The sequence below is a fragment of the Lagenorhynchus albirostris genome, chromosome 11 (genome assembly GCF_949774975.1).
Source record: "Lagenorhynchus albirostris chromosome 11, mLagAlb1.1, whole genome shotgun sequence".
In the NCBI taxonomy this organism is placed as follows: domain Eukaryota; kingdom Metazoa; phylum Chordata; class Mammalia; order Artiodactyla; family Delphinidae; genus Lagenorhynchus; species Lagenorhynchus albirostris.
The window spans coordinates 71,775,152-71,790,354 of NC_083105.1; the positions used below are offsets into that span (position 1 = coordinate 71,775,152).

General features: G+C 35.3%; 1 protein-coding gene across 1 annotated transcript in view; it reads right to left on the reverse strand.

The window, feature by feature from the left end:
* The window catches only part of LRRK2 (leucine rich repeat kinase 2), a 154,293-nt gene that overhangs the window by 15,458 nt on the left and 123,632 nt on the right, over window positions 1-15,203 (reverse strand). Inside the window, exons 42-45 of the mRNA XM_060166543.1 lie at window positions 6,825-6,995; window positions 5,498-5,598; window positions 1,950-2,144; window positions 400-593 (exon numbers count right to left, since the gene is read on the reverse strand). Of these exons, the coding sequence (XP_060022526.1) occupies window positions 400-593; window positions 1,950-2,144; window positions 5,498-5,598; window positions 6,825-6,995 (661 nt within the window). The remainder of the gene's footprint in view (window positions 1-399; window positions 594-1,949; window positions 2,145-5,497; window positions 5,599-6,824; window positions 6,996-15,203) is intronic.

Genomic DNA, 15,203 nt, shown 5'->3' on the forward strand with positions numbered 1-15,203 from the left:
GTAGTTAGTTAAGTGATATGCTTTAGACTGGCATTAACATTTTATTGATATACATGTATTCAAAGTAAGAATGAATGAGAACTCATTTTTGAAGAGGCTCTACAAAAATCAACTGATGTGCTGAGTGGTGAAGAGTTAGAGCCATAGTTGAGATAAAACCAGGAGCAAGGCTGGAAGCCTGAAGAAATGACTGACCTATTTTTTAACTGTCTCAGCTTGATCTGTATACAGAAAAATGCAAATATCTTCGTGGCCTCCTATAGTTCCCTTTAATATATGCAACCAATGGAAAAATGTTTAAAATGAGCAACCTTTCTTGATACTGTAACAATTTTGCACACAATTAAGTCATCTAAAAGATATGTAATTTTCCCCCAATGGTCAAAATCACTACCTTACCTTTGCTTGGAAAAGGAATTGCAATACAAGCAAGTAACAGAATCAGTCATCTTTTCAAGAGTGTGCCTCTTTCTCTCATCTTCAGTATTGACGACGAGGAGCATGCCAGACTGTGTTCCAGATACAATCCAGCTTTCCTTTTCAACAGGAAGATGCACCAAGGCTAGGCACAATATTCTACTATCAGTAACTTCCTGTTAAGAAAAGAAAACATGCTCTAAAGGACTTGGTTCTAGCTTAAGTGACTAGAACTTACATAGAATGAAAATATTATGTAATCCACATACTTAACTCTTTACTTTCTTGGTTTTCATTTTTAAAACAATGCCAATTTTATTTAACTTTCAACAATAAATGAGTTAACTGGCAAAAAAAAAAAAAAAAAAAAATGCCTGCCTAGAATGCACCTGAAACTAAAAATTGAAAATTACTTCTCAGTATCATTTCCCACTCCATCAAAATAATATAAGAGGATTGTTCAACCTTAAGAATAATGTTTAGGTACAACATTTCTTTCAAGGCAACAGTCAAAATATAAGGTTTTTTTAAGTCTAGAAATTTACCTTATATTTCCCAATATAATTTATTGGGAAATATAAGGTAAGTCTAGAAATTTACCTTATATTTCCCAATATAATTTATTGATCCATCTTGCAGAAGCCATGCCCAGATCTCCTCTATCACCCACCCCCGGCTGCTCTGAGTGTTGGCTACTAAGAGCTCAGAGCTGCACCCTTCACTACCTTCAGCTCATGGGAGCTGGCTTGTTAAGAAATGGTTGGGAGGTTATGCCACCCCTACCCTTGGGCAAATTGCAGCTGATGACTGACTGATAAGTGGGAATGAAATACTGGACCCCTTGCCTGGTGAAGGGATAAATCTGTGCTGTTATTCACATTCCAGAGTTTCTTGTGGGTAAAGACTGAGGCTAGACTTCCTCAGACACTACATTTTTGCTAAGCTTCTTCCCCTGATCTATGTGGCTTCCCATACCTCCTTAAAAGTTTCTCTCTCCTTGAATCACTCATATAAGATTCTCTGTTTCAGGCTGTGTTTCTAGCATTCCTGACCTAAGACACACATATACTGTGATTTTAAAATAAAACACACACTACTTCATTTCATGTGAATACACTTGTTTTAACAGGAAGCTAATTTAATAACACTCCTATATTATATTATATATATATTATATATATATTATATATTATATATATTATATATATATACACATATATATATATATATTATCGCAAGTAACTTTTTTTTTTTTTTTTAAAGAACCAGTCACTGCAGTCCACTTGAAAGTCATGGACACCCTTGGGAATCTCACGGGCCTGGTTCTTGGCTGGGCCCCTGACAAAAGGTTCTGCCCAGCGGTTGAACCCAAATAGCTGTGTCCAAAACCGAATGCCGGTTCTTCAAGTCCTGGACACTTCGCACCTGCACACTGAGTACCCCTAAGTAATTTTCAATTGGTTCATGCTTTAAAATAATTTGCAAAGTGAGTTTTCTCGAGTTTCACTAATTTAAATGGTATTTGGACTTACCGCAGAAGTGTATCTTTCTGTATTTAAGTCAAGAAAGGAGAGCTGTCCTTTGTCAGTGTGCCCACAGCCCAGCCAAATGCTTGCATTCTTGCTGTTATGATTCATAGCAACCATACATTCAACAGTAAAGTTTTTAGGTATTGATATACGCCTCATCAGACAGATTAACTCAGCTGAATTCAAAATGTCAAAGACCTGAGAAAGTTTAAAAGTTAACAAAATAACACACATCAGGTTAACACATGCCCTCTTGAAAGATCATATCATTATGCATAATGTAGTATTAAATGTTACAGCACTAAACCTAAATCTTATTTAAACTGTGACCCATTCGGAGCAACAAGATTAACAATCAAACTATAGATATTAAGATAATACTTATTTTTAAGCTATGCATGATATATGCACTTTTGTACATATGGTATGTTTTGTAACTTGAAAAGAAAATCTCAAAAGTGCCAAATGAACAGAATTTAGCAGAGTCAGGAACTATTCTTCATTCAGTTTCATACCGCAGAGACGCATCATGTTGAAGGGCCCACGATAGAATACACCTTCTACCAGTTGAAGGGAAAAGACATTTTGATTTTGGTAACAAAACTCACAAATCACCTCTAGATTCTGTTTTTATATTTTTCCTTCAAGCATTAACGAACTAAAGAGATGGCAGAGAGCCAGTGTAAGGAAACAGAACCAGGGGTCAGGAAAATGGAATTAGAGCCCTGCGTCACAGCCACTTACCTGCCATTCATGAGGCTCCAAGACAGCTCCATTTCTCCCAGTGACTCATCTGACAAAGGTGATGAGTTTACGCACCTTGCCTAGTACACACTGTATTCTAAAGACTAAACGGGTATGTGAAAGTTTCTGAAAACTGTCATGTGCTAAAAAAAACCCTCAAGATTGTTATGTAATCTGTAAAATACAGGTGAAATATAAGTGAAAATTAAAAGAAGAAAAAGTAAAATAATAATTAAGCTCTGGAAAATTTTGCTTTGATAATTTTTTTTTAAAGTCTGTGTAATTAACACTGGTAGCAACCAAAATTAAAAAGTCAGTAAGGCAACTAGTCAAGATGATTATATGATGTTTGATAAAGGCAGTGTATACATGTCCTCAGCTATTTCTGAGTAGGAAATTTAAAATTGAACAAAAATTTTTCAATGAATTATTATACAAAATTGAGAGTCCACAACATAAAAACAGCTCTTATTTTGATCTATTAAAATCTGTTTCATTTAAAACATAGTAAGAGTTCTGTTTCCAATAATATGGTGGAAGAGGTTATTTGGACAAAACTTCCAGCTGAATACAACTTAAAATGCTGAAGAAATTATTTTTTAATCTCTTAAAAACATTAAAGATCTGACAACACCATATAGAATTTTCAGGCCAAAATATTAATGAAAGACAGAATCCAGAGAGGTCAGATGAACCCTGAAGCCCAATTTTCCCTTTAGGCATTTGTCTATTGAAGCAAAATTGATGTGCGGTTTTTAGTGCCTTGTGAGGCCAGTGGGAAAGAGTTAAACCTATGACCTGCCCAAAGTGGAGAATGTAGTCTTGTTCCCATAAAACTGGGATCCCAAAAGGACTGCATATTTAGAATAAATGAGAACCAGATATAAAGCCACTCCACACTCCCACTCTCACTGGTTTATAAGAAAAGTTGCCTTGGGACTTTACAGACACAGGGGGAGAGAGCAAAAGAACCCTGAGAAACTGTTTATTAATTAATAAGCTTGTTCTCAAGATTTGTAGACCAGATTCTCATCACCTGGGTGATTCAAAAACATCTCAAGCCAGGAATTGAGTGTAAAGCAATTTATAGCAAGATAATCCAGAAAAAGATGTGCAAGACCTAGATGCAAAATTATAAAACTTTATTGAAAGACACTTAAGAAGACCTAAATACAGAGATAACCCATATTCAAGAATAGAGAGACAATATATCATAAGGATATTGTCTACAGATTCAATGCAAGTCTAATCCAAAGCACAATAGAATTTTTCATAAAAGTTGACAAAGTGATTTAAAATTTTATATGGAAAAACTAGACTGAAGAACAGCTAAAGCATTCCTAAAGGATAAAAATAAGGGGGGAAAGAGACTATTATAAAGCTTCAGGAATTAAGACAGGATTGTACCGGAGGAAGAACAGGTAAATTGACCAATGGAAGAGAATGTGTGTGTGTTTATCTTTGAGTGTATATTACAGAGTGGAAATGGAAAATAAAAAGATCAGTAGAAGACAAAGGAAGAAACAATTTCATAGATGAAGCTGGAAAAATTGGTTACCCATATGGAAAAAAGGAAATTGGATCTAGATTAAAATGTCATTTCCTTATAGATTCAGAACTTAACTATTAAGAACAAAACTTTTAAACATTTTGAAGAAACAATAGGTAAATATTTTTGTGACTCTGAGAGAGATAAGGACCTTTTAAAACAGGACCCTAAAATTAATAACCATAAAAAGAAGTATTGTTAAATTTATCTCTATTAAAATGAAGAAAATCTGTTAATCAAAAGGCACTCTTTAGGAAATAAAAATGCAAACCATGAATTGGGAAAAGAAATTTGCAACATATATAACCAACAAAGTTTTAGTATAAAATGTATAAAGAAGCGCTTTTTAAATTTTATTTTTACAAAAACAACTCAATAGAAAAATGGCTAAATAATGAACAGGCATTTTCCAGAAGAGGAAACATATATGTGACCAATGAATATATAAAGAGATGCTCATCTTTATTAGTAATTAGGAAAATGTAAATCAATACACAAGACTGAATCTATTTGGAAAAAATTAAGAAGTCAGATAGTACAACGTTTAGGGAGAATATATTAAAAAAACCAGCTACCTTAATATACAGGTGATGGAACTGTTAAGCTAGTACAACTTCTTCAAGAAATGATTTAGATATTCCCATATCCCATGATTCTGCAATTCAACTCCTGGTTAGATACCACAAAGCAATTCTGATACAATTTGCACTAGGTGACATGTACGACCGCACTCATTAACAGCACTATTTATAATAGCAAAAAACTAGAAACAATACCAATACCCACTGATATGATCATGGGTAAATACATTGTTGTGCATTCAAACAATGGAATGGAATAGTAGGGAAAGTAATCAACAGCTATGTTCAACAACATGAATGAAGCTTACAAAATAATGTTGGAAGAACAACTGAAAAAACTCAGAACAGCACGTGACTATGATTCCATTTTAAATAAATTATAAACTGGGTAGTAAAATCATAAAAAGAAAAATAAACAATGATTATCATGAAAGTCAGGAGACTGGCTACATATAGAGAAAAGAGGGTGATGCAATCAGAAAGAGGCATATGTGCGTTTCTGGGGTGTTGGCCCTTTATTTTGTGCCTGGGGTAGTGACGGTATAGAGGAGTTTTGCTTTATAACTGTTTTAAACTGTGTGTGTTTGTTTATATGTTTGAGTATATATATTTGAATATTACATATATATTTTTGATGTTCTGAACAAAATACTGATAAATTTTGACTACACAAATACCTGGGCAGAAGTAGGTCTTTCCTGAGGATTTTCTTTCAAACATTTTTTAATTAACTTCTCAACCATAGGCCATGTCGCACAACCATATTCTTTAACTGGATCTAAAACATTAAAAAACATATCACGCTTAAACACTGGACAAATCAGAACAATTATTTTATTTCTTCTCAATGTGTATGAGAGGTCCAGACATTGCAAAGGAACCACTGATCTCTATAATCCCATATATATCATGAATCTACTTATCACTCTTAAAGCTAATTTTGTTAACTGTCTCCACTAGAGACATCAAGAATGAGTTCTTAATTTTTACAGTATAAAAAGAGACACAAATACCAACTGAATAAAAATAGATTTTCCTTTCATACCTTCATTTCAAATAGACTTTGAAAACACTTTTGTTCATATAATAGACTGCTTTGCAAATACTTTTTATTTTAATATTCAATGTAGACAAGCATTTAATCCATTTAATCCAAAGTTACCCCCACAGTCACTTTGTGCACATTTGTTTTTTTTATAAGAGGTATGCCATTTTTCTGATTGGTATAGAATACAGACCTGAAAACTTTCACTGGAAAGCTAACTGATAAAATGAGGGAGATGACCTAGATTGTGCACAAAGTTTAGTCGAATAATAATAGATTTCCTTCTGTTGGGAATCTTTAAAGGTTCCCCAGAAGGAGATAGTTAAAGCTGTATTCCCTGCAGATGGAACATAGTATACACTCAAAACTTTTCTTAAATGAAAAGAAAAGCAGAAAATATGAGAAACTAAATATATTTAAAAGAATACTTTAGAATGAGAACTGAAGAGTTAAGGAATGAATGACAAAGCCCTAGAATTTCTTTAAAGCATGAGGCAACCATTCAAAATGAGATTTGATTTCATTAAATACTCATTTACTAATTCTTACTAATATTTACTACTAAAAATTATTATTGTAAATAATTCAAGCTTCCATTCCTGCATAGAAATTACTTCACTCCAAGAAAATGAAAATAGCTCAAGCTAATGGACACTTAGTAACTCCTTACAAGAAGAAAAGTCACTAAACCTGGAGTTCTAATAGTATTTCCTTCTCTGAGTATTCTTCTAAATATAATACCAAATATATCAATATTTGGAATATTAAAAAGAAGCCCTATAAATTCTATCTTTCTCATATGATTTTATTAATATGTCACAGAATTTAAGAATATTCATGCACTAAAAAAATTTTCAGCTGTGAAATGAATTACTATACAACTACAATTAAATAACTTGGAAATGAAGCTGCTATTAAAAAATAATAATAATCTTTATTGTAGATAAAATAAAACTTACCAGGTAATTTTCCTTGTATTGCCAATTCATCAAACTCATTTGGGAACTTCAAACCCTCTGCTATTCTACCTCCAGTTGTCAAAATATCATAGAGTAGCAAACCAAATGAATAAACATCAGCCTGTTGGTTATAAATAACATTTCCTCTGGCAACTTCAGGTGCACGAAACCCTGAAAGTAAACAGACATATTAATAAATATGCCCAACCCCAGAACTTATACACCCAGGGAGGTATATACTTAGGCATATGTGCTGATGAAGAGACAGGAAGATGAGTTCTAAACAGGCCACATCACCTCTATAAGAAGACATCTTAATCAAGTCAATTAACAGCCCTGTCCCAGGACATTTCACCCCAAGGTCCATCTTGAAGAATAATAAGGATAAACATTCAATAATAAATTATTAAGTGATATTTCATAATTAAATAAATAAAGCCTAAGAGGGGGGAAAAGTCTACATCATTCTTAATAATAACTATTCCCAGAGCAGTGTTTCAAACAGAGGAGGAGACAGGAGGGAGATTTCTAGACTTCACTCCAAGTCACTTTAACCTGGCTGCAATGCTAATGGCCTTATCATTCCAAGAATTGTGACTCTGCTCCTTGAACCCAACTGAACACTAAAAAGAAAACCTCGAATAAAACGAATAAAAGCCCTCTCTCTCAGGTATAAGTTCATGCCTGAAATTCTCTGAAAGAAAAATAAAACCTTTCATTTTGCAATAGAGATAAATCATTTTTAAGCACTTCAGGGAAAAAAAAGTAATTTCAACATTACCTGTAATAGTCAACAATCTAAGGAAAACCAACTATGTTCTATATATAAATATTTGAAAAATAAAAACATTAAATTATCACTTTTTGACTATTAACTTCATGAAGATTAAAAACAATAACAAACCCAGAAAGGGAAATAGGTGCTCTAATTCAAGTTTTGAGGGAATTTTAATTGATAAACCTTTCTAGAAGGTAATTAGTATTTCAAAATTCAAAATATGCCTACCCAGCAATATGATTTTTAGAAATTTAATGTTTAAAAATTAGTTTCATAAATGGGAAATTTTTAATTTACAAGTCTATTAATTAAAGCCTTTCAATATATCAAAAAGTTCAAAAAAATTAAATATACATCAAGATGTGGTTAAGTAAATTACTGAAATATTATGTAACTGTTAAAACTGATATTTGACACAGAAAGATGTCCCTGAAATATTAAGTAGAAAAAGAAAACAAAGACGCAGAATTTACAATACAGTATGTATATAAAACACTCAAGCACATTAAATCTAGATATATCTCTTTGTTGCCGGAGTGTTATTTCCACTAATTTATTAGAAACACATCTTTTGACCTGCTCAATAGCATTTGCTGCTTTCAACTCACAACCTTATGTTTTGCAAATCAAATCTTAATTTAAAACATCATGGAGTATTTCAACCAAAATGGGGAGGGGAGGGGGACTGAGGGCATCAAGACCTAAGCTACCAACATAACATTTAACTATCAATCTAAACCATAAGATCCTCCAAGCTACTCTACATGTATCCTTATCACTGAGGACTTCCCTGGAAAAGCAACTGCAATTTCTTCAAAAACTTTTGCCTTATTTTTCAGTATACTGGTCACCATAGTAGTAACAGGAAGAATAACATTTCAAGCTACTCAATGTATTCACCACTGAATTTAATTTGGGATGAAAATGAACACTTTTAATGTTACTTGTCACTGGAAGGCTAGAAATAGAAACATTTCCTGCCTGTTTACAAAAGAACAGTGTTGTCACCTGATCTAATACTGTGAATTATCTATGGCAGTTATGGACCATGCTACTGTACTACACGGATACCCTCTTTAGCACTGATGCCCCTCAAAGACTACAAATGTTAAGTACTAACTAAAATCCTAAATGTACGTTGTATTAGGCTGTTCAAATAAGTCATTTATTTAAACATGTATCACTTCTACTTCTAGGTAAGATAGAATAACAGGGACTAGACTTACCATTCTGCATAAAACAATGAAATAACTAGACAACATGTATGAAACTCTGGACACCAGGAACACAAGACAGTGATCTCTGAGAGAGAGCAAACAAACAAGATGAGTTTTCTGAATGCCCTTCAGAGGACAGGGAAAGGGAAGGCAAACAGAGCCTTCTGTGTTAAGAAGGGGGCCCCCTGTGTTAAGAAGACAGAGCAGAGGGCTTCCCTGGTGGCGCAGTGGTTGAGAGTCCGCCTGCCGATGCAGGGGACACGAGTTCGTGCCCCGGTCCGGGAAGATCCCACATGCCGCGGGGCGGCTGGGCCCGTGAGCCATGGCCGCTGGGCCTGCGCGTCCAGAGCCTGTGCTCCGCAACGGGAGAGGCCACAACAGTGAGAGGCCCGCATACCGCAAAAAAAAAAGAAGACAGAGCAGAGAGTCCAGGAAAGAAAAGACACCTAAGGAATGTGCCAGGCATTGTGCTAAACACTTTACATGAATTTCTCATCTGATTTTCACAACAATCCCCTACAACAGATACTATTATTAGGTACTACTGTTGAACCAAGGAAAGGAATTAGGTAATTTCTCCAGCCCTGGCTAGTAAGTGGTAGAGCAAGGATTCAAACTAAGACACTGACTTCATAGCCCAAGTTTAACAGAATCTAGACAGTCAATAATCATTAGATCATATATATCTATCTCCAGAATCCACTGCGGTGCCTAGAATGTGCACCATTGAGAAAGATTAATTTAAAACAGACATTTGCTCTTTTTATTGAACATAAGTCTAAATGCTATTCATATTTACTCTCATAACTTTTTGCTTATATCACAGGCTAATACTCTCAAAATCTAGAGTAAATGCTAATCATCTTGTTAAAAGTTTTTCTGCAAATAACATTTTCCCCAATGTGAGACAATACCACAATTTGAGCTGCCCATGTTATAACTGATTTATAGAGGCAATGACACTATTTATATGATGAAGAGATGGGAATCACCTGGGGATCATTTAAATAACCTCAATGTCTGGGCTCCACCCAAACTATTTAAATCAGAATCCTGGGCATGGGGTCCTGCTACCCGTACATTTGAAAGTCCTCCAGTAGCTTCAAACATGTGGCCACATTGAGAGCCCCTGCTCCACACCTACTAAAATACAACTGTAAAGGACACAACCCTAGGGGATATATCCCTTAAGCCCTACATGTTATCTAATATACAGCCAGAATTGAAAAACATAACCAAAGAATCCTCCATCCTCCATCTGTCACTTAGACCGCATGGAACTTCTTGCAGTTATCGGAATGAGACAAGTCATTTTCTACCTTAGCACGTTTTGCCTGAAATGTCTCCTCCCACTTACTTATTTATTTACTCAAACCTCAAACTTCTCCTTTAAGATGTCATTCCAGAGTCACCTCCTCTATGAAGGAAGTCCTGATGACCCATAGCTCAGTTAACCACTTGCGCCTTGCACTATCACTGTACCTTGAACTAGATCTCCTGCTGAAACTAATACAATGCTTTATGATTATTGTTTACAGCCCTGTTTCTCCTGGCAAAACGTGTGCTTCTGGAGATGAAAATTTACATTTATTAATGCCCATTCTCCAAGTTCACCACTAAAACAGCTAACACACTTGGCGCAACTGCAACATGCCAGCTCTTCTCTATGTTACTTACATGGGTTACCTCATTTTACCCTTAAACAACGCTGAGGTAGGCATTATTTTTCTCGTCACAATTTACACAAATGAAAAGTGAACCCCAGAAAGTGAATCTTGAGCACCACACAGCTATTAAGTAGTGACACCAGTTTGATATTTGGTAAACATTCAATAAATTATTGCCAGATGCATGAATAAATGAATAAAAAATAAGAATACCTTTCCCTTAGAGAATTATTACAAGTCACAATGTTAAAATAATTGGGAAAATATGATGCATTTGTCTAAAAACTATATTTAGAGATACTTTTCCAGAGAAGTCTGCATTTAAAATATCCATAGATCAAAAACATGAGAAATTTATAAATTAGGTCTGACTATATATCACAAAGTACACAGAAACATATACTTTCTTTTTTACTTTCCAAAAAGTCTGAGTAGAGCATGTTTCATAATTTCTATCAGATGATAGGTATAACCAGAGAATAACATTTTTGTTTACCCAAAGACTGTTGTATTTCTGTGGATGTTGGCGGGGTGAAAGCCATCAGTCAGCATCCATCTCAGTCAACAGTGTAACTGTCATAAGACCCAGAATTAACCGTTGCTACTAACAGGATATAATACATACATACCCATTTGACTGAGTTAAAGTTGAATCTCTCCAAATTATTTGAAGTTGAAAGTTTCCATCCCATATTTACCTTTGAAAATGTAGACAGACACACTGCTGTGGTACTTGCCAATAACCGAATTGTTTCTACCTTTGCGCTCCAGCTATGATGGTACCTGGCCAGGGGCTGTGTTCTCAGGAAGGTTGGGTTTGTGTCTTATGTGACCCTATAGACATTTTTAATGGTCCCTAAGCTTTATTTAGTTTCCTTATCTGTAAACCAGGAATAATAATAGGACTCATGTCAGAGGGTCATGAGGGTTAACTGAGATAATCAACCTATGCAAAGGGCTAAGCATGAGACAAGCACTCTGTTCGTGCCACGAAAGGTTTGCTCCCATTACCATATTCCCTGAGACAACAGCAATGAACCCACACTCACATGCACACACGGTGTTAATGCACCACAGTAAGAGTTAGTATAAAACTTCACAAAAGTTTAACAATAACAAACACATGGTGTTTTGTTTCTCTAAAATTTCCAAGTTAAACCTTATATTTTGTTTCTCATAAAGTTTCTAAGTATAACATTAACAGGAAGATCCATTAAAAAGGAAAAGACAAGGAGAGAACTAAAATCATATGAGAGGGAATGATTTTCTTCTCAAACATAATTGCTCTGGGGAACGAAAAGTTTGGTGATGGTGGCAGCAGTGGTGACAATTACTGTTATTTAAAATTTTTAATTTGAGTTTAGGGCTGAGGTGATTAGAAGTGCTCTAACAATAATAAATACAGTAGAGATAAAGAGAAGGTCCAAGATATAGCAAGGAAAAATGCTTACCATGTATTAAGCAGCCTGGGGGAAAAGCGGGCAGAACAGAAAGAATCGGGCTCTGGGTTTCCGTGTCATGATCTTTCTCCATACTTGTGTTACTGCACATTGATACAGCAGATTAAAAGGGGTCAGGAACAAGTATCTGGCTTGGTATGAAAAATCAGTTGGATATTGAACTATAGACAGGTGTTGACCCAAACCAGGAAGACACATAAAATGAAGGGCCATGAGTTTGAACAGAGTTGAAATGAGCTGACTGCTGGCTTGCCCAGCCCACTGAGGGAGCACAATCTACAAGGATCAGAGAGGTCCACTGCCAAGTAGGGGGTTGAGGCTTCAACAGCAGGATTTCCTCTCCACGAACACAGTGACGTGGCTGGGGGGAGGGGGAACGAATTGCAGGCCCCAGATGAGTGGCCTGGCCCACCTTCATGAGACATGACAGTAATGAGCAGATCTTCCAAGAGAAGAATGCCGTCATGTGCCCATTTCTAGGTGGGTTTACGAGGCCTGTGGAATCCCATCTTCTAAGATTATTCTTCCAAACCTGTACGTGACGATATTTGTGTTTCTGGCCCTGTCATTTTGCTTTGTTTATTTGGATTTTTAATAACTAAGGTTAAGTAAACCTCTTTAAGTGTATGTCATAGTTGTATGTGATCCAGGAGAGCGACTACAGGCATACCTTGGAGATATTGCAGGTTCGGTGCCAGATCACCTCAATAAAGCAAGTATCGCAATAAAGTGAGTCATACAAATTTTTTGGTTTCCCCGTGCATATAAAAGTTATGTTTACAATACTGAAGTCTACTAATGTGCAACAGCACTATGTCTAAAAATAATGTACAATCCTTTATTTAAAAATACTTTATTGTTAAAAACTGCTAACGATCATCTGAGCTGTTAGCAAGTCACAATCTTTTTGCAATAGTAATGTCACTGATCACAGATCACCATAACAAACATAATAATAATGAAGAAGTTTGAAATATTGTGAGAATAATCAAAATATGACACAGAGACCCAAAGTTAGCAAAGGCTGTTGAAGAAAACAGCTCTGACAGACTGGCTTGATGCACGGTTGCCACAAACCTGCAATTTGTAAGAAACACAACATCTGCGAAGCATAATAAAGCAAAGTACAATAAAATAAGGTATGTCTGTATAGGACTTAAAGCCAAATAGCTCTGGATTCAAATGTCATTTAGACTGAGCTTTATCTTGGCCACTTACTGCATGACTTTGTGCAAGTTACACAATCTCACTGAGCCTCAGCTTCCTCATTTTATAGATGAGAAGATAAAAGCTAACTTTCAGCCCTGGCATGAGGATAGGATACCATGTGTCTAATGTATCTGGCCCTGAGCCTGGGACACAGCAGGTGCTGAAGAGATAATTATTTTATTATTATTGAACAACCCAGAGACACTTGAGCCAGAAAATATACTTTGAAATGTTTATGAGAATGCACACTCTACTTCCAACAGATAGCCATGTAAAATGAAAGAGATGATATGTATTTGGAGCAAAAATAAAACCAGGCATTGGAAGCTGGGGCCATTTGCTTATCTAAGGACAAAAATGGGGAAAGGGGAAGAGGGTAGGGGACAATTTTGCCTAGTCAGATATCCTCTAAAGTACTTTCTTCTGTCATAAGAATGTGTTTTAACTGAGCTTCAATCATCAAGATGATGTAAAGCCACCTGTAATTTTATTTACAAATAACTAACCATGTAAGATTTCTCCAGAGCTAGAGCTGCCCCCCACTAAATAGATGTCAACCCTTCAATTTTCTATTCCCACGCAAACTGAAATCTGAAAGACAAGATGTCTGTACAGATTACTTGCCCTATGACTGTTTCTTACTAATCGGAAGCTGAGATTCTGATGAATCTATTATTAGAAGAGGAAAGAGAGCTGAGAAAGGGAGGGAGAACTCCACGTGGAAAGAACATGTCTGAGTATAAGATCATGAAAACCCAAGAACAAAGGAAATAGAATTTTCACTGGTAGAAAGTCAGTTTACAGTTAAAGTAATAGGAGTATTAGAGCAGGCATGACAAGAAAAGAGTTGGGTATGACACTTAAAAGCAATATTAAAATCTAAGGTAAGAAAATGATGCCTGTGATTTCTGGAGACCATAAATATAACAGTACGCAAAATGGGTATGTCTCATTTTACATAGTAACATGACTCTACAGTACTTTTAAGTATTGAAGCATTAACAACCTATAAATTATGAAGAAAGAAAAACAAAGTTCAATGTTTGAAGGTTTAAATTACTGTACCAGTCAGAACCCTCCTACACTATTGGTGGGGATGTAAATTGGTACAGCCACTATGGAGAACAGTATGGAGGTTCCTTAAAAAACTAAAAATAGAACTACCATATGACCCAGAAGTCTCACTACTGGGCATATACCCTGAGAAAACCATAATCTGAAAAGATACATGCACCCCAATGTTCACTGCAGCACTGTTTACAATAGCCAAGACATGGAATCAACCTAAATGTCCATCGACAGAGGAATGGATAAAGAAGATGTGGTACGTATATACAATGGACTATTACTCAGCCATAAAAAATGAAATAATGCCATTTGCAGCAACACGGTGGACCTAGAGATTATCATACTAAGTGAAGTAAGTCAGACAGAGAAAGACAAATCTCAGATGATATCACTCATATGTGGAATCTAATTTTTTAAAAAATGATACAAATGAACTTATTTACAAAACAGAAACAAACTTAGAGATATCAAAAACAAACTTATGGTTACCAAAGGCGAAAGTGGCGGGGAGGGATAAATCAGGAACTTGGAATGAACATACACACACTACTATATATAAGAAAGGTAACCAACAAGGACCTACTGTATAGCAGAGGGAACTCTACTCAATATTCTGTGATAAACTCTATGAGAAAACAATCTAAAAAAGAAAGAATATATGTATATGTAAAACTGAATCACTTGGTTGTACACCTGAAACACAACACTGTAAATCAACTATACTCCAATAAAATTAAATTAAAAAAATTTTTTAATTAAAAAAAGTTTTTAAAAAGAATAAGAAAGTATGCTTGTATCAAGAACAGTGCAACTAAGAACTCCAGTCCCAAAGTCCCTACCTGAAACTCTTGGAGTTAGAAGTATTTAGGAATTTATACTTTTTCATATTTAAGAAAGTAATAATGCATATAACAAATTACATAAAATTCAGTGGGATCAGAGCCAACACCCTGTACTCAAACATGTTTATATTTCTGCTG